The following is a 14853-nucleotide window of genomic DNA, read 5'->3' as shown; positions in this document are numbered from 1 at the left end:
GGGTGAGGTGGGTAGGTAGGTAGGTGGATGGGTAGGTAGATAGGTGTATGGGTAAGATGGGTAAGTAGATAGGTAGGTATGTAAATAGGAAGGTGAATAGGAAGGTGGATGGGAAGGTGGATGGGTAGATGGGTAAGTAGATAGGTAGGTATGTAAATAGGAAGGTGAATAGGAAGGTGGATGGGAAGATGGATGGGTAGATGGGTATGTAGATAGGTAGGTATGTAAATAGGAAGGTGAATAGGAAGGTGGATGGGTAGGTGGGTGAGGTGGATAGATATGTAGGTATGTGGATGGGTAGGTGGGTAGGTGGATAGGTAGGCATGAGGATGGGTAGGTGGGTGGTTAGGTGGATGAGTAGGTGGGTAGGTTGATAGATAGGAATGTAAATGGTAGGTGGGTGGTTGGATAGGTATGTGGATGGGTAGGTGGGTGGATAGGTATGTGGATAGGCAGGCAGGTGGGTGGATAGGTATGTATGTATGTGGATAGGTAGGTATGTGGATAGGCAGGCAGGTGGGTGGATAGGTAGGTATGTATGTGGATAGGTAGGTATGTGGATAGGCAGGCAGGTGGGTGGATAGGTAGGTATGTATGTGGATAGGTAGGTATGTGGATAGGCAGGCAGGTGGGTGGATAGGTAGGTATGTATGTGGATTGGTAGGTATGTGGATAGGCAGGCAGGTGGGTGGATAGGTAGGTATGTGAATGGGTGGGTGGATAGGTGGATGGGTAGGTGAGTAGATGAATAGGTAGGTATGTGAATGGGTAGGTGAGTAGATGAATAGGTAGGTATGTGGATGGGGTGGATGAATAGGTGGACGGGTAGGTGGATAGGTAGGTATGTGAATGGGTGGGTGGATGGATGAGTGGGATAGATAGCTAGATGTTACCTGCTCTTAATGTACTTTGCTTATTTCTTGCTTAATTTCATAAAACAGCTCAATTAACCATTATTTTCCCTTTAACTCTTCAGGAAATCCCCGAAAACGCTGCAGACATCGCACACCTGGCCCATCTCCACACTCCCGGTATAGTGAGTGGAGTGGATCTGCGCTACACCAACAGCAAAACCTGGGAGTTTATTCGCCATGACTGGAAGGTGAGCGTCTCTGTGGACCTGCTGTATATCCCTCTTTCATCCTGAAGTGCCTCAGGGCCTGCAGGCCGTTCTTCCGGAACTGCTCACACACTCTGTGCTGTATTGAAGAGCACTGAGATGTAGAATTGGAGATAAAGGATGCTTCACATCTAGTAAGAGTAAAGTGTCCACTCAGGAGATAGCCCAGACTACAGTTCAGAGATTCCTCTAAGCTAAGATACTACCCAATGCCAAAGTCAGTACTGATGCCTAGAAACAGCACTGTACTGTGCCTGACCAGCTTTAATAACTGCAGGATCACTAAGCTTGAAGGGCCCTTAGTATGTATCAGCGAGCATTGCCAGAAATAAAAATGGGGAAATTATTATTTTTTAAATATTAAAATAAATATAAAGTTTATCGCTGAAAAAAACCCACTGGGATGATTCCTGAGTCTTACCAGATAGTCCTGCTGTCCTCTGGCTGTGTCCTCTCAGCGCAATGTACTGTTAGCAAGCTAAAGAGATTGTAGCTGCTTAGCTTTTATCCTAAAATAGCTTCCACTGGTTCAGCTTTCTCAAGTCTTACCAGTAAACGTGACTTCAGCTCCAGTTTGGCTCAGCTGAGCTAGTCCAGTTTGGTTTCGATGAAGAGGGTCACAAAGCCTGGTTCCCATAGCAACCAGTTTTCCTATAACTAGCGGATTCTGGAGGCGATGAGCAGCTCTCCAGTATCAGCAACCCCCGTACATTTAACCAGTCAAGACTGTGATGTAACAGTTTTGGGGTTTTGTAATTGACCTGTTTTACAGCTCTGTTTTGGTTCTGCAGTGCTTGAGCTGCATTGTTCATTTTTCACTCTCATTATTCAACTATTCCAGGATACACTGTATGGACAAAAGTATTGGGACACCTGCTCATTCATTGTTTCTTCTGAATTCAAGGGTATTAGAAAAGTTTATCCTGCTTTTGTTGGAGTAACTGCCTCTACTGTGCAGGGAAAAAGGCTTTTCTAATAGATTTTGGAGAAGTGTTGCTGTCAGCATTTGATTGCATTCAGCAACAAGAGTGTTAGTGAGGTCAAGATGATAGATGAGCACCACCCCACCTTATCCCAAACCAACTCCCCAGCTAATCCTAAAAGTACTGGATGGAGCTCTACCACTATCCATCATTTCAGAGAGCACAGTTCTTCCACTGCTCCACAGTTCGATGCTGGGGGGCTTTATTATACCCCTCTACTAGCCCACGCCTGGTATTAGGCAGCATGGTGCCAATAGGTTCATGTTTATCTGCTCCAGAGAGTCCTATTCGTTTGGCAGTACTTTTCTACAGGGACTAGACAAATTTGCACATCTGTGTCAGTAATGAGTGCCACTTGAAATAGCTGAATGCATTTATTAGACAAGAGGTGTCCACAAACTTTTGGACATATAGGGTAAATACAGTTTCACATTCTTAGGGAAATTAAAAAAAACTTTTTATCAAAGAGAAAAGAGGAGTGTGAACCATGGCAGCTTTAGTTCTCAGTGGGTTTAACTGTGTGTGTGTGTGTGTGTGCGTTGTCTAGGTGGAGTGGAAGCCAGAGCCAGAGCCCAACAAGCACTGCTCTCAGATGCTGGTGAAGCACGCTCTGACTGTGTTCGGTCGCCACTGGCCTCTTTTAGACCTGAGCGTCGTGGCCAGACAGGTGAGATTACCGAACTGACAGGCAGGGGGCAGCAGACAGCCACATGACTAGACGAAGTGCTGACCGAGGCATGACTAATGAGTAGTCATAGGCCAGTCTTGCTGTCAGATGTGATTGCACTTGTGTTGTTTAGTAGCGCTGCGTGTGTGTTATTCTGAGCCCAGGTTCAGAGTTATGCTGTGCAGTGAAGCGTAGCGTAGCGGAAAATATAGAGTACATTCATATTCATATGGAATATTTGTGCATATTCAACACAATGCTGTGGATTTTTATTTACTAATGAAAGGATTCCTGTTCAGTTAAGCCAGGAAACTAAATATAAGACATTTAGTAGAATGTGTCATATTTATAATATATTAGTATATACATGTAGGAGTTTAAACGCACTACAAATGACCTGATTAAAAAATTACATATAACAAAATGAAATACGTAAACACAATTAATATGTGGTATTAAGGCATGTATGGGCATCGCTCCACTACTATACACAATATATATAATACACAAATTTATTTCAGCACTTCTTATACAATACAGTTTCCACAAATATATATATATATATATTGAGGGTTTAGGCTCCTAAGCACATTATAGATATTAGTTCATATTTATATAAACTAGTTAAATATAAATATAATAAATATTAGTTCACATATATATATATATATATATATATATATATATATATATATATATATATATATACACATTTATGAAAAAAATCATACAAATAAATGTATCTATATATATATATATATATATATATATATATATAAGCACATTATGTATATTAGTTTGTTTATATTATATATATGCAATTTTGAGGGTTTAGGCTCCTAAGCACATTATATATATTAGTTTATATATATAAATAAAAACACTACCCGAGAAAGGAGGTTTGTGCTTTCAGGAAACGTGCCGAGTCCTTCACTCAGGGTTGTGTAAGTGTGGCGTCTTTCAAAAGCGCTCGTAACCATGGTGACGCTAATTAATGTCAGTGGTACGTGGGAGAGGTGTCATGAAGACACACAGGAGTGTGTGATGAAGTGAAGGTCATTGGACTCCTTGCAGTGGGTGAAAGGCTGTGCTTGTGCGTGCTGGAGAAGCCGTTTGGGTGTAGGCCTGTGAAACTGTGTGATGTAATGAAATGTGATGTAATGTGACATGACACAGATGGGCCGGACACAGATATCATCCAGCATCGCTTATTAGTGTGATACCAGTGTAATAGGCCTGTGGCGAGAGGAGAGAGGAGACAGAATGACCATATCCAGATACAGTATACACTGACCAGCCATAACATTAAAACCACCCACAGCTGAAGTGGATTACACTGATGCTCTGGTTCCAGAGGCACTGGGCCATGGACGCCCAGAGCTCACTGATGCTCATAGAGGTCCCACGTCACAATGCACAGGGCTTAAAGGATCTGCTACTAACGTCATGATGCTAGAGACCAGAGGACACCTTCAGAGTGTCTTGTGGAGTCCATGCTTCAACCGGTCAGAACTGTGGGGGGCATACACAGTATTTTGCAGGTGGTTTTAATGTTATGGCTGTTCTGTGAATTTCCAAAGTGTCTAGACACCCCTTTAAGGTACACCTGTTGCATGAAAGAACACAGTCGCCAATAGAATGGGACGCCCTGGAGCAGATGGACCAGAGAATGAGGTCACCATGCCCACTGCCATGAAGCCCTCCATGACTGGGCTGTGGAGCAGTGGAACTGTGTTCTCAGGATTGATGGAGGTCCCAGAAGACTAGAGGCTGTTACTACAGTGAAAGGTGGGGACAGACCCCCTATCAATGCACTTGGTTTCTGAAGAATCGACTGATCACATGTCCAAAAAGCCTACAGGCAAGATCATACAAGCTGTGTCAGCAATGGGTGCACCTTAAAGTAGCTAAATGTACTAATTAGAAGGGGTGTCCTGATACTTTTGGACATGTAGTTGTATTTGTGTACTACTAGGATTAACAGAAAGTGTGTGTGTGTGTGTGTGTGTGTGTGTGTGTGTATAGGTGGGGCCTGGATTGGTGTTCCTGCTGTTCGACCACAATTTCCTGGGCCGTGGCGTGATCATGCACTGTGTGACCCCGGTGGAGCCCCTCCTGCAGTGTGTGTCACACACCATCTTCTACCAGAGCAGCATCCCTCCACTGGTGCCAAAGTTCATTCTGCGAGCAGAGTGTATTCAGGTAGCCCCGCCCCCCCAACACACACACATAGTTAACATAGTATGTAAGATAAAGTGGTCACAACAACAATCCAGATGTTTGTTCGGAGCGTAGACTCTATATGTAAGAGTGGACTGGACGAAGCCGAAACCTCTCTTGCGCCCTCTGGTGGCTGCCTGCAGTACCACTTTATAAGCCCGCCCAATGCCCAAATCCCAAATCCATGTGTGTATTCTGTCAGTTCTCCAAGCTCCACCCACATTATACCACATCAGTTATTTTCTTTACAATTAACACATTTTATTTGGCGATATATAAAAGGGGTGTGGTGAAGAGGTGATTGGCAGCTGTGGGCGAGTTGACAGACAGGTAATACCTGTGATAATGACCGCCTGATATGCTGAATGACTAGGCGAGCAGCTGACTGAGCGGTCAGTGTGTGGTAATCATGAGTTCAGTTGCTGGACAGGCTTCTAAAATAGGAACCAAGGGAGGGCTTGCCATTAGGAAATAGGGGCGGGGTTCAGCGGTCACAATGCCTCGCTAAGCATGGACTGGCACCAACTTTCCTCTGCTGCAGCCAAGATGACCACTTAAATTTCAGCCTTCTTTTGGCTTCAAAACGTCACAGTGGGAGTAAACAGGGACGTACTGTCCACTCTTCTATACAGTCTTACAGTCCAGGGTTACTCTCATTCTAAGGGAGGACGTCGTCCAGCCACTGTTGGCATAGGCTTGCTCAAAAGAGGCTCGGGCCTGCATCTCTGTAAAGCTGCTCCGAGACAACACCTGCTGTCTGAACCGAATTGTATCCATACATGTGTCATAAAATCAACCAATTCATAACAGTTATAGCAATTCATATAGTTATAGTTATATATTCTGTATTCTGTAAATTCACAGTGTCACACCGTAATGACTGTGGCTGCGGCTGGATAATGAAAACCAACCCATTCAAACTGTTTTATGAACTGAAATTCTCATGATTCGTGATTCAGATGTAATTTATAGCTCTCGTTAATAAGGTTTGTAATACAGCCCCCCGCCCCACACACACACACACACACACACACACACACATTTTCTACACACATAATAACACTCCTCTAATGGTGCAATAACCTCCTCTGACTGATCACACTCACTGCAAGCCCGGATATAATCATCAGACTGTGTGTGTGTGTGTGTCACAGGCCTGTCTATTCATTTCTTCCTATTTTAAAGGAACCAGGATTTACAGAGCATTCATTCTGCATCATTTGGACAAAAGTATTTGGACACTTATAAAAAAGCATGAAATAAAAAGCATTTATGCTGCCTTTGTTTTGGAGTTTTGGAGTTTTGGAGTCTCGGCTGTCCAGGAAAGAAGGCTTTCTACTAGATTTTAGATTTTGGCATTGCTGTGAGGATTTGATTGCATCCAGCGACAAGAGCGTTAGTGAGGTCAGGATGTTGTCTCATCCCAAAAGTACTGGACGGAGCTCCACCACCATCCATCATTTCAGAGAACACAGTTTCTTCCACTGCTCCACAGCTCAATGCTGCTGGGGGGGGGCTTTATTATACCCCTCTACTAGCCCACGCCTGGTATTAGGAAGCATGGTGACAATAGGTTCATGATGTTTATCTGCTCTAGAGAGTCCTAATCTATTGGCAGTACTTTAATCTCTACAGGGAGTAGACAAGCTGTGAATGTCTGTGTGTTTGTGTGTGTGGAGCAATGTAAACTAGCTGAGTGCATTTGTTACAAGGGGCGTCCACAAGCATTATACTGTAGAGACATGTAGTGTAGTATTTAGCCTTGATTGAGGCTAAGCTAGCATCACTTTCAGTTGGACCATGAGCTCGAGACAGACATTGATTCAGTGACCAGAGTAGCAAAACCTCAAGGTTTTGTCATCATTAATCAATATCAGTAATTAATTGTCTTTCTGGGCGGTTTCAAAGGGATGTGATTACGTGGAACAATAACAAGACATGGCGCTGCCGTCTCTAGACAACAGCCCACTAAAGGACCTCTGGTCCTAATCAGGGACTCGGGGTCTTCCTAATCAATAATCAATCAATAGTGGTGGATTGTGTGTTCTGTGGCAGTTTGAGCGGGACGTGATGATTTGGAACAATAAGAAGTACATCTCCAACCCCATGCTGGTGAAAGAGGACTCAGCCATCCAGAAGCACCGGCGCTGGTTCAGTCAGTTTTACAGCGAGAACAGCCCCCGCCTGCGCTACCAACACGACACCCTGGACTTCTAAACACCCACGAGGCTCCGACGCAAGGTAATGTGACCATGGTGAGATGGACGGGTAAGACACAAAATATGTACACAGATCAGCCATAACATTAAAACCACCCATTGTGCTGCCAAAACAGTTCATTAGTCAGAGCTGGGACTCCACAAGACCCCTGAAGGTGTCTCCTGTGGTATCTGGCACAGATTAAAGTCCTGTAAGTTGTGAGGTGGGACTTTCATGAGCATTATTTAGCCTTGGGTTCCCATGACCCTGTCACTGAATCAACGGTTGTCCTTCCCTGGATCACTTTTGGTAGGTAGGTGCTGTGTAGAACATCACAGTTTGGGTCTTAATCCCCCTGATGGATTATATGTGCACTGCACTGCACGCACCAGAAAACTACACACAGATGTCCAATGTTGAAATGATTTGAGTAAAATTTATTTGAGTATAGAGGAAATGCTCTGGGCTACCCCCCCCTTTAGTCGGACTGAGTGGCAAATCACTCAGCGTTTATTAGGGAATGATATGACCATGAAATGGGAATGCAGTGATTATCTGCTCAAGTAAGTTAAACGCAACTGGACTCGACAGTCATCCATCCTAATTTCCAAAAAACCAACGCTCCATGGACAGCGACGTGTAGCCAGGAACGTCCAGCTAATTGAGGCCCAAATTATACCTATTTAGAGGATAAAGCCTCATATATGAGAGCACAGAGTCAAGGGAACGGTCTTAGGAATGTTCTCCACTGTTTTCAGGCTCAGTTAGTAGACTGGCTCATCCAGGTTTGCTTGCTTTCCCTCTTACTTGACCTTAGCATGTCGCTGAACTTTTCAGAGTTCGACTTCACCACTCAGTGAGCTTAGATTGCCTCAAACTCTATTAAACTGCCACTCAGTCTGTCTTTTTGCTACTCAGTGGACGTGGCCGCAGTGACTCCCACCACCTGTGACGTCACATGCATCACGCCTATAAGGGGGTAAACACTTCTTGGGTTCTATAGGTTCAAAATAAAAGACATATGTGAAAATTGCTGTTTAAAAAGAATTGGTCAGAAGGTCAAAAAAACACTGCAGTTTTAAAGAATTTGAATTTTCTGGTGTTTATTGGATGGTTCAGGCTTTGAATTTTAAGAAGAAAAGCAATAAAAAGGGCAAAACATGAATGTATAAATATATATTTATATATAATTATCTTTATTATATTTTATATTTGAGTCATGTCAAGTCCTCATGTCTAAAAGTATCTCAGCATTCCTTTTCCTTCTTTCACAGCTGTTTTGCTACAGTGCAGTCGGACCCTAAGGACTGGACTTTTTTTGTTATGGACGTGATCTCGACGGCTACAGGACTGGTTTGGGAGAAGTACAGTCTGAAGATCATTTGTTCTGAGGATCACGAGCCTATATCCTAAAACACGTTCTGCATTAGCCTTTAAAAACTGAAACATCCCCACCCAAGTGAACGGCGTGAATGCATCGTGAGGACCCATCTGTCCTTGTTGAAGTGCCTCAGAGGAGTGTGAATTACCCTCTGTGTGAGAAACTACTGTAGCTTGGCTTTTGATGACTGACTGAAGAGCTCTTCCAGCTAATGCAAGCAATAACGGTCAACGGGCCAGGAGGTGAATCGAAGCCACAAGACTCAGCCACCTGTACACTGTGAATCAAGACGTGCAGAGGAAATAAATGGCATTCTTAGTACATTAGTAGAGTATATACGCAGTGCAGTCTGAAAGTAATTGGACGCTGGCACATTGTTTGTTGTTCCTTTGGTGGCTTTGCAGCTGGTGCAGCTACTTGGTATAAAGTGACCCATATAAGAAGCTCTTTTCTGAAGTCGGGCCATCTTAGAGCAGGCAGTTAGACTGTTGTGCCACCCTAGAGCTGTGTCATCCATGGGACACTATCTAATTAGACAAATGAACTATAAAATCCAGCATGTTTAGAACTTTAGTACCTTAAACCCTCTGCAGTCAATGACTTCCTAAAATCATGCAATTCTTTGTTGTGCCTAAAATCAAGGCCAATAACAGGAAGCATCATTGAGATCTGATGAGCAACTGATGTTAGATGATTAGATGATTAGTTCTTCCATACCAACTCGTCACCCTGGATGGAGCTCCCTCCTTTCAGAGAACATAGTTCTACTGCTCCACAGCCCAATGCTAAGGGGCTTTATACCCCTTTAGCCTCTGGGCACAGTGACCTTAGGCTCGTGTTCTCACGGCAGCTCCAGAGTGCCCCATTCTATTGGTCATTGCTTTTCTAGAGAGCTTATACAAGCCTTGTAAGCAAGGGTTGTGCCTTAATGTATGAATGAAGAAAATTAGAAAGAGTGTCTGTATACTTTTGGCTCACTTTCCAGCTGATAAGATATTTCACAGTTCATCCCGCTGTTGTTGAACGGTCACAATAAGACAACAGTAAGGCAGCTATACATGCCTATGCAACCGTGTTCATCAGCTCAGGTGGTTTGCTGTGTGCTCACCCCATCAATGCAGTGCAGGTTAATCTTCAGGTCGTGTTCATAAGACTTAAGCAGACAGTTATGAAACCTTCTGAGATACTGAGTCATGTGAAAATCTAGGACACCCCATGAAGAATAGTTTAAAATCACACCTTTTTAGAGGTATACAGCCTCATATCTGAGAGCACAGAGTTGAGGGAACAGTCTTTTGGGGGGATTTTTCACAGTTTTCAGCCACATTTAGTAGACTGGCTCATCCAGGTCGAACTCAGCGTCGCTAAACTAGCAACCACAGTGGGCCTGTGGTTGCATCACAAATCAGTAACATCACTAATTAGTGAGCTCCCACAGCGCCCCCCCACCCTGTGGCTCTTTTAAATGCACATGGGGGGATTAAGCTCATGTATACACATCAGACATGCCATCATTTTAAGATACCGTCAGCTTTTTCAAATAGCGCAGCAGGCGGTATTACCGCACCCAGGCTAGTTTTCATAGGGTGCCCTAATTTTTTCACATGACTTGGTATGTTCAAAATAGCATATCCATCATGCATTTGCTTGTTTATTAATGATATCATTCAGTAACATAGCCTTTTAAGTCAGAATTGCTAGGCAGACATGAACAGCAGTGCTGTGTATTTTGAAGCCAGTGTGCTCAGCAACGGTAGATCAGGACAGTACTGTGGCTGTGCTGCTATAAGTGCAGCATGACGGATTGTGTGGTGCAGGACTGCAGAGGAGTCATCAGTCAAAGCAAAGAGGAGCAGAGAAGCGTGAGATGACTGCCAGTGGCATCACATATTACTGCTGTAATATTTTACCAGTGGCAGCACACACACACACACACACACACACACACACTGAATGCTGATACATTATATGGACAAAAGTATTGGGACACACCTCTTAATCACTGAATTTAGGTGTGTCATTCACTCTCATTGCCACCACAGGTGTATAAAATCAAGCCCCTAGCCCTGCAGTCGGACTTTCTTCCACACATCAGTGAAAGAACGGAAGGTTCTGAAGAGCTCACTGAGCTCCAGGGTGGTTCTGTATGTAATAGGAGACACCGCTGCACCACCAACAACAACAAGTCAGCTGGTGAAATTTAGACCTTCCCTCCTAGATTTACATTTACATTTATGGCATTTAGCAGACGCTCTTATCCAGAGCGACTTACAAGGTTACTCGTATTACAGAGGTGGGCCAATGTAGTGTTAGGAGTCTTGCCCAAGGACTCTTATTGGTGTAGCGCAGCATAGTCACCCAGACCAGGAATCGAACCCTGGTCTCCCACATGGTGTTGTTGTAACGCAATGGTAGGTGGTGGTGTTATCTGTTGCGCCACACCAACCACCTCAGAGCTTCCTCCATCAGCTGTGAGTGGTGTTATTATTGAACAGTGGAAGAGTTTAGGAGGAACAGCTCACAGAGAGCAGCTCAGCGTCCACCGAGTGTCCGACCACGTAAAGCTACAGAGCGGGGTCAGGGCCGAGTGCTGAGCTCAGACTTTTCTCATAGTGCAGAAAAGTCTCCAACTGACTCAATAACTGCAGAGCTCCAGACCTGCTGCTGCTGGTAGAGCTGCAAAGCAAAGGGGGACCGGCTCCATATTAATACAGCCTATGGGTTTAGAATGGGAGGTCAGAAAAGCTCCTGTAGGTGTCCCAAAGTCAATATTGAACTCCATTATGGGACCGTGTGGTGTGCACTAAAAGCTCTAATGTTTGATAACTGCAGATTTCTTATCAGGACCTGGAGCTCAAGCCTCCTTTTATTTATGGAGCAGGCCCATTTGTCCTTTGCACCGTTACCCTTGTTGTGTTGATAAGCATAAGCATGGCCACCCCTGGTCATGAGAGCAGTGTACACGGGGAAGTAGCTTACATACAGGTAGTAGGGGTGTTCAGCCCACTAATTCAGTCACGTCCCACAGCTAAAGGCCAGTTTCTGAAATCTGTTTGTGCCATTTTTTTTGGTTATTAGCTGAAATTGTGTCAAATATTGAATTTATACGATGAGGCACTTTAAATGTAGAGGAGAATTCTGCTGATTTTGTCCAAATTTGGACAGAATTAAATGGTTAAAATGTAAACAAAGTCATCCAGAGTGGGTTTGGTGTAAAACGCTTGGTTCTAGACAATCCTACCCAGAAATACTGCTCACAATCATAGTGGTGGTGAATGGAAGCAGACGTCTGAAGAGCGTAATGCCCCTAAAAGCTCACATAATAAGCACAATTACATCGATTTTTTTATTATTTACCCCTGTTTTACTATTATTAACATTACACACACTCCAGTTCCAAATGTCAGGCTTCTGGTGAAGTGTATTAAATGAAACAGTGTTTATCTGGGCCCAATTTCTCAAAAGTATCTTAGTGTTAAGATTGCTTGAGCTGGCAGGGAAAGTGTTATGTGTATTGCTCACCCGACTGAGTTTATTTGCTTTAATATTAGAATAAATACCAATAATAATAATACAAAAAGTAGTAATTTGATGTGTCTGTTTAACCACAGCTAGTATTACCAAACCTCTCCTCCTGGCAGCCCACTATTATTTGTAGCTTTAAAAATCAGTATTCGTTAGACGTTCCCAAGCCTTCATCACCGTCTATTGGGGACAATAACTTCTGCCTTTTCTTTATTTATTGTCATAGTCATTGCAAATACAATATCAATGGTCACCAGCAGTGGTGGGGCTCTACTCCTTACTCACTTACAGCCACCCCGGCCCACCCACTGTAATGACATTGACGTCACATTCCCGCAGGAACGTGCCCCCGAACTGAGGGGCAAAGCATTTTGCAGCCTGGCTGTAGTGTTTATTAGGGAAACGGCCAAACTAGGAATCAAACAAGCGATTATCTGCTTAAGTTAAAGGTAGCTGGACTCAACAGTGATCCTTCCACATTACAAAAGAGCCAGTGAACCAACAGCTATGTGTATCCAGGAACATCCAGCTAACTGAGGCTCGAATCCCACCTGTTTAGAGGATAAAGCCTCATATCTGAGAGCACAGAGTTGAGGGAATGGCCTTAAAAGTGTTTTCCACTGCTTTATCCAAGTTTGCTAGCTTTCTCAATCACTTGAACTTAGCATGTCGCTAAATTCGCAGCTTCATTGGGCTTGCGTCACAGCGTGATTTCACCATACAGTGAGCCCCCACATGTTTCAGGGCCTGGATTTCAGTTGTTTCTCCTAAATCTGCCACTCAGATGGTCTTATTGCCACTCAGTGGGTTTGGCCACAGTGACTCCCGACACTTATGACATCATGAGCACACCCTTTATAGTCATCATCTGGCACCTGATTTGGCTAATCGGTGCTTTATTATGTTAAACAAGTGAGCTGTAATTATCTGGACAGTGTACCAGGCTAAACTAGTGTTTGGCTTGTGGCGTACACCTCACAGTTGGTTGTCGGGTCGAGGTCAGATCACGTTCTCACCACCAAACAAACCTCCAGCGTTTTTTTTTCTGACAGGGCCGAAACCACCTCTTCTCAAGGGTCTTGTTGCGGTTGTTTTCATCCACAGATGAGTGTGACTACTGTATTCACACCCAAACAAATCACACCAAGGGTGAAACCGATCCAGAGTGCAGGTGTGAAAACGCCCTTAGACACCTGTAGTTGGTTTGCTCTAGTCTGAATCACTTAACTTCACTTTGTTTTGCACCAAAATGAGGCACCTCAAATTACCTGACAACATTCTCTCTGCTTATTGGTCAGATCAGCCTCAAGGGCGGAGCAAGAAATAAATACAGGAAGTAGGTCCTGTGTTCTGGACTAGTGCATGCATATATATACTCACCACAAATGAACCGCTCCAGACTTTGTTTGGGGGTCGGAAAGAGACCACTTCCTCTGTAGGGTCTTGGTGTTATTGTTTTGGTCCACATCCGAGAGTTATTCATGTCCAATCGAATTGCACCGAGGGTGAAGTTAGATTTGAATGGTGGTGTGAAACACCCTTAGATCTGTCTAATGACAGATTTACTGTATTTGTGGTTATTTGCTTCTGTTTCATATATATACACAGTTTTTTCAAGCAACAAATAATAATAAGGTAGCTAAAATAGGTACTGTACAAAAACCCAGAAGGCCTCTATGCTCATTGTGTCATTTAGATTGCGACATTGCGACACCTGCTTCCATTCACCCGAGCTGATACGTTTCTCCACAGTGAACCATTTCGCACCAGAACCCACTCTGATTGACTTTGCATTATGGTCAAATTGTGCCAAAATATTGGAAATTTGGTGGCGTTCCCCATTAATTGTTGCACTGGCGATGATGATAAGGGGATTGGGGGATAAATACATGTATTTCCCCCTTAATTCTTCATAAAGCTTCAATTATTAGTCCCATGTAGCGTCTGTATATATAACATCTAGAGTCAGGCCAACTTACACTGATGCAGTAACTGATTATGGGCTTAATTTAGTCTAAAATTCTCCAAACTCACATTTTTAACTTCTCATCTCAGTGTGGTCAGGAATCCTTCCTGAGCTGAGCCTCAAAAACATCAGTAAATGATCTGCAGCTGAAACTGATTCAATGATCAGTCCAAAGTGAAGGACCCTTCAGATACAGCCCAGTAGTGCGGCCTACGTTCAGAGCGATTTGGAGGATGCAACTGCCCCCCCCCTTCTGGCCCTCAGTTACCCACAGTTCTGTGCACACATCCAATGCGTGGGAGGAGGGGGAGTAAAAAAAAAGAAAATGTCTAAAATGAAGCCTCCAGAAAACGATAAGCTTTGGAACGCAGCTACTGTGTAAGATGTTTAGTCTGTGGCTCCGCCCCCTCCATCTGTTTACTGTTTATTCCCATGTTTATATCACATGGGTGGAGGCCTTCCTATTCTCAGATCCCTGACCATGCAAACTGTGGTGTTGAAAGGATTCAAACTCATGATCTCTTGAGAAGGCAGTTAGGCAGTTGCGCCACCCAAGAGCTATAAAACCATGCATACTTTTAAAAATAAAGGTTATACAAAGGGTTCTTTGAGTGATGTCATTGAAGAACCACTTTTGGTTTATAAGAGATGCATGTGTTAAGAACCTTTTAAAGACTTAAATGAAGCCAATTACCAGCTTCCTCACACTTACATCTCACATCTCTTTAAAAAATACAGAACCAAAAATGGTTCTTCGTGGCATCGCCAAAGCCCCCTTGGTAGCAGCTGTAT

At 43.7% G+C, this 14853-nt stretch overlaps 1 protein-coding gene across 1 annotated transcript in view; it reads left to right on the top strand.

Moving 5' to 3' along the window:
- Nucleotides 1-14097, top strand: part of LOC140539737 (cholesterol 7-desaturase nvd) — a 30786-nt gene extending 16689 nt beyond the window's left edge. Inside the window, exons 4-8 of the mRNA XM_072662497.1 lie at nt 977-1102; nt 2651-2770; nt 4796-4972; nt 7046-7231; nt 8464-14097. Coding sequence (XP_072518598.1) covers nt 977-1102; nt 2651-2770; nt 4796-4972; nt 7046-7207 — 585 coding nt within the window. The 3' untranslated portion in view covers nt 7208-7231; nt 8464-14097. The remainder of the gene's footprint in view (nt 1-976; nt 1103-2650; nt 2771-4795; nt 4973-7045; nt 7232-8463) is intronic.
- Nucleotides 14098-14853: the final 756 nt, after the last annotated feature.

The sequence above is a fragment of the Salminus brasiliensis genome, chromosome 18 (assembly GCF_030463535.1).
Source record: "Salminus brasiliensis chromosome 18, fSalBra1.hap2, whole genome shotgun sequence".
Classification (NCBI taxonomy): Eukaryota; Metazoa; Chordata; class Actinopteri; order Characiformes; family Bryconidae; genus Salminus; species Salminus brasiliensis.
The sequence above is the reverse complement of the archived record's forward strand: the minus strand, read 5'-3'. Positions and strand labels throughout refer to the sequence as shown.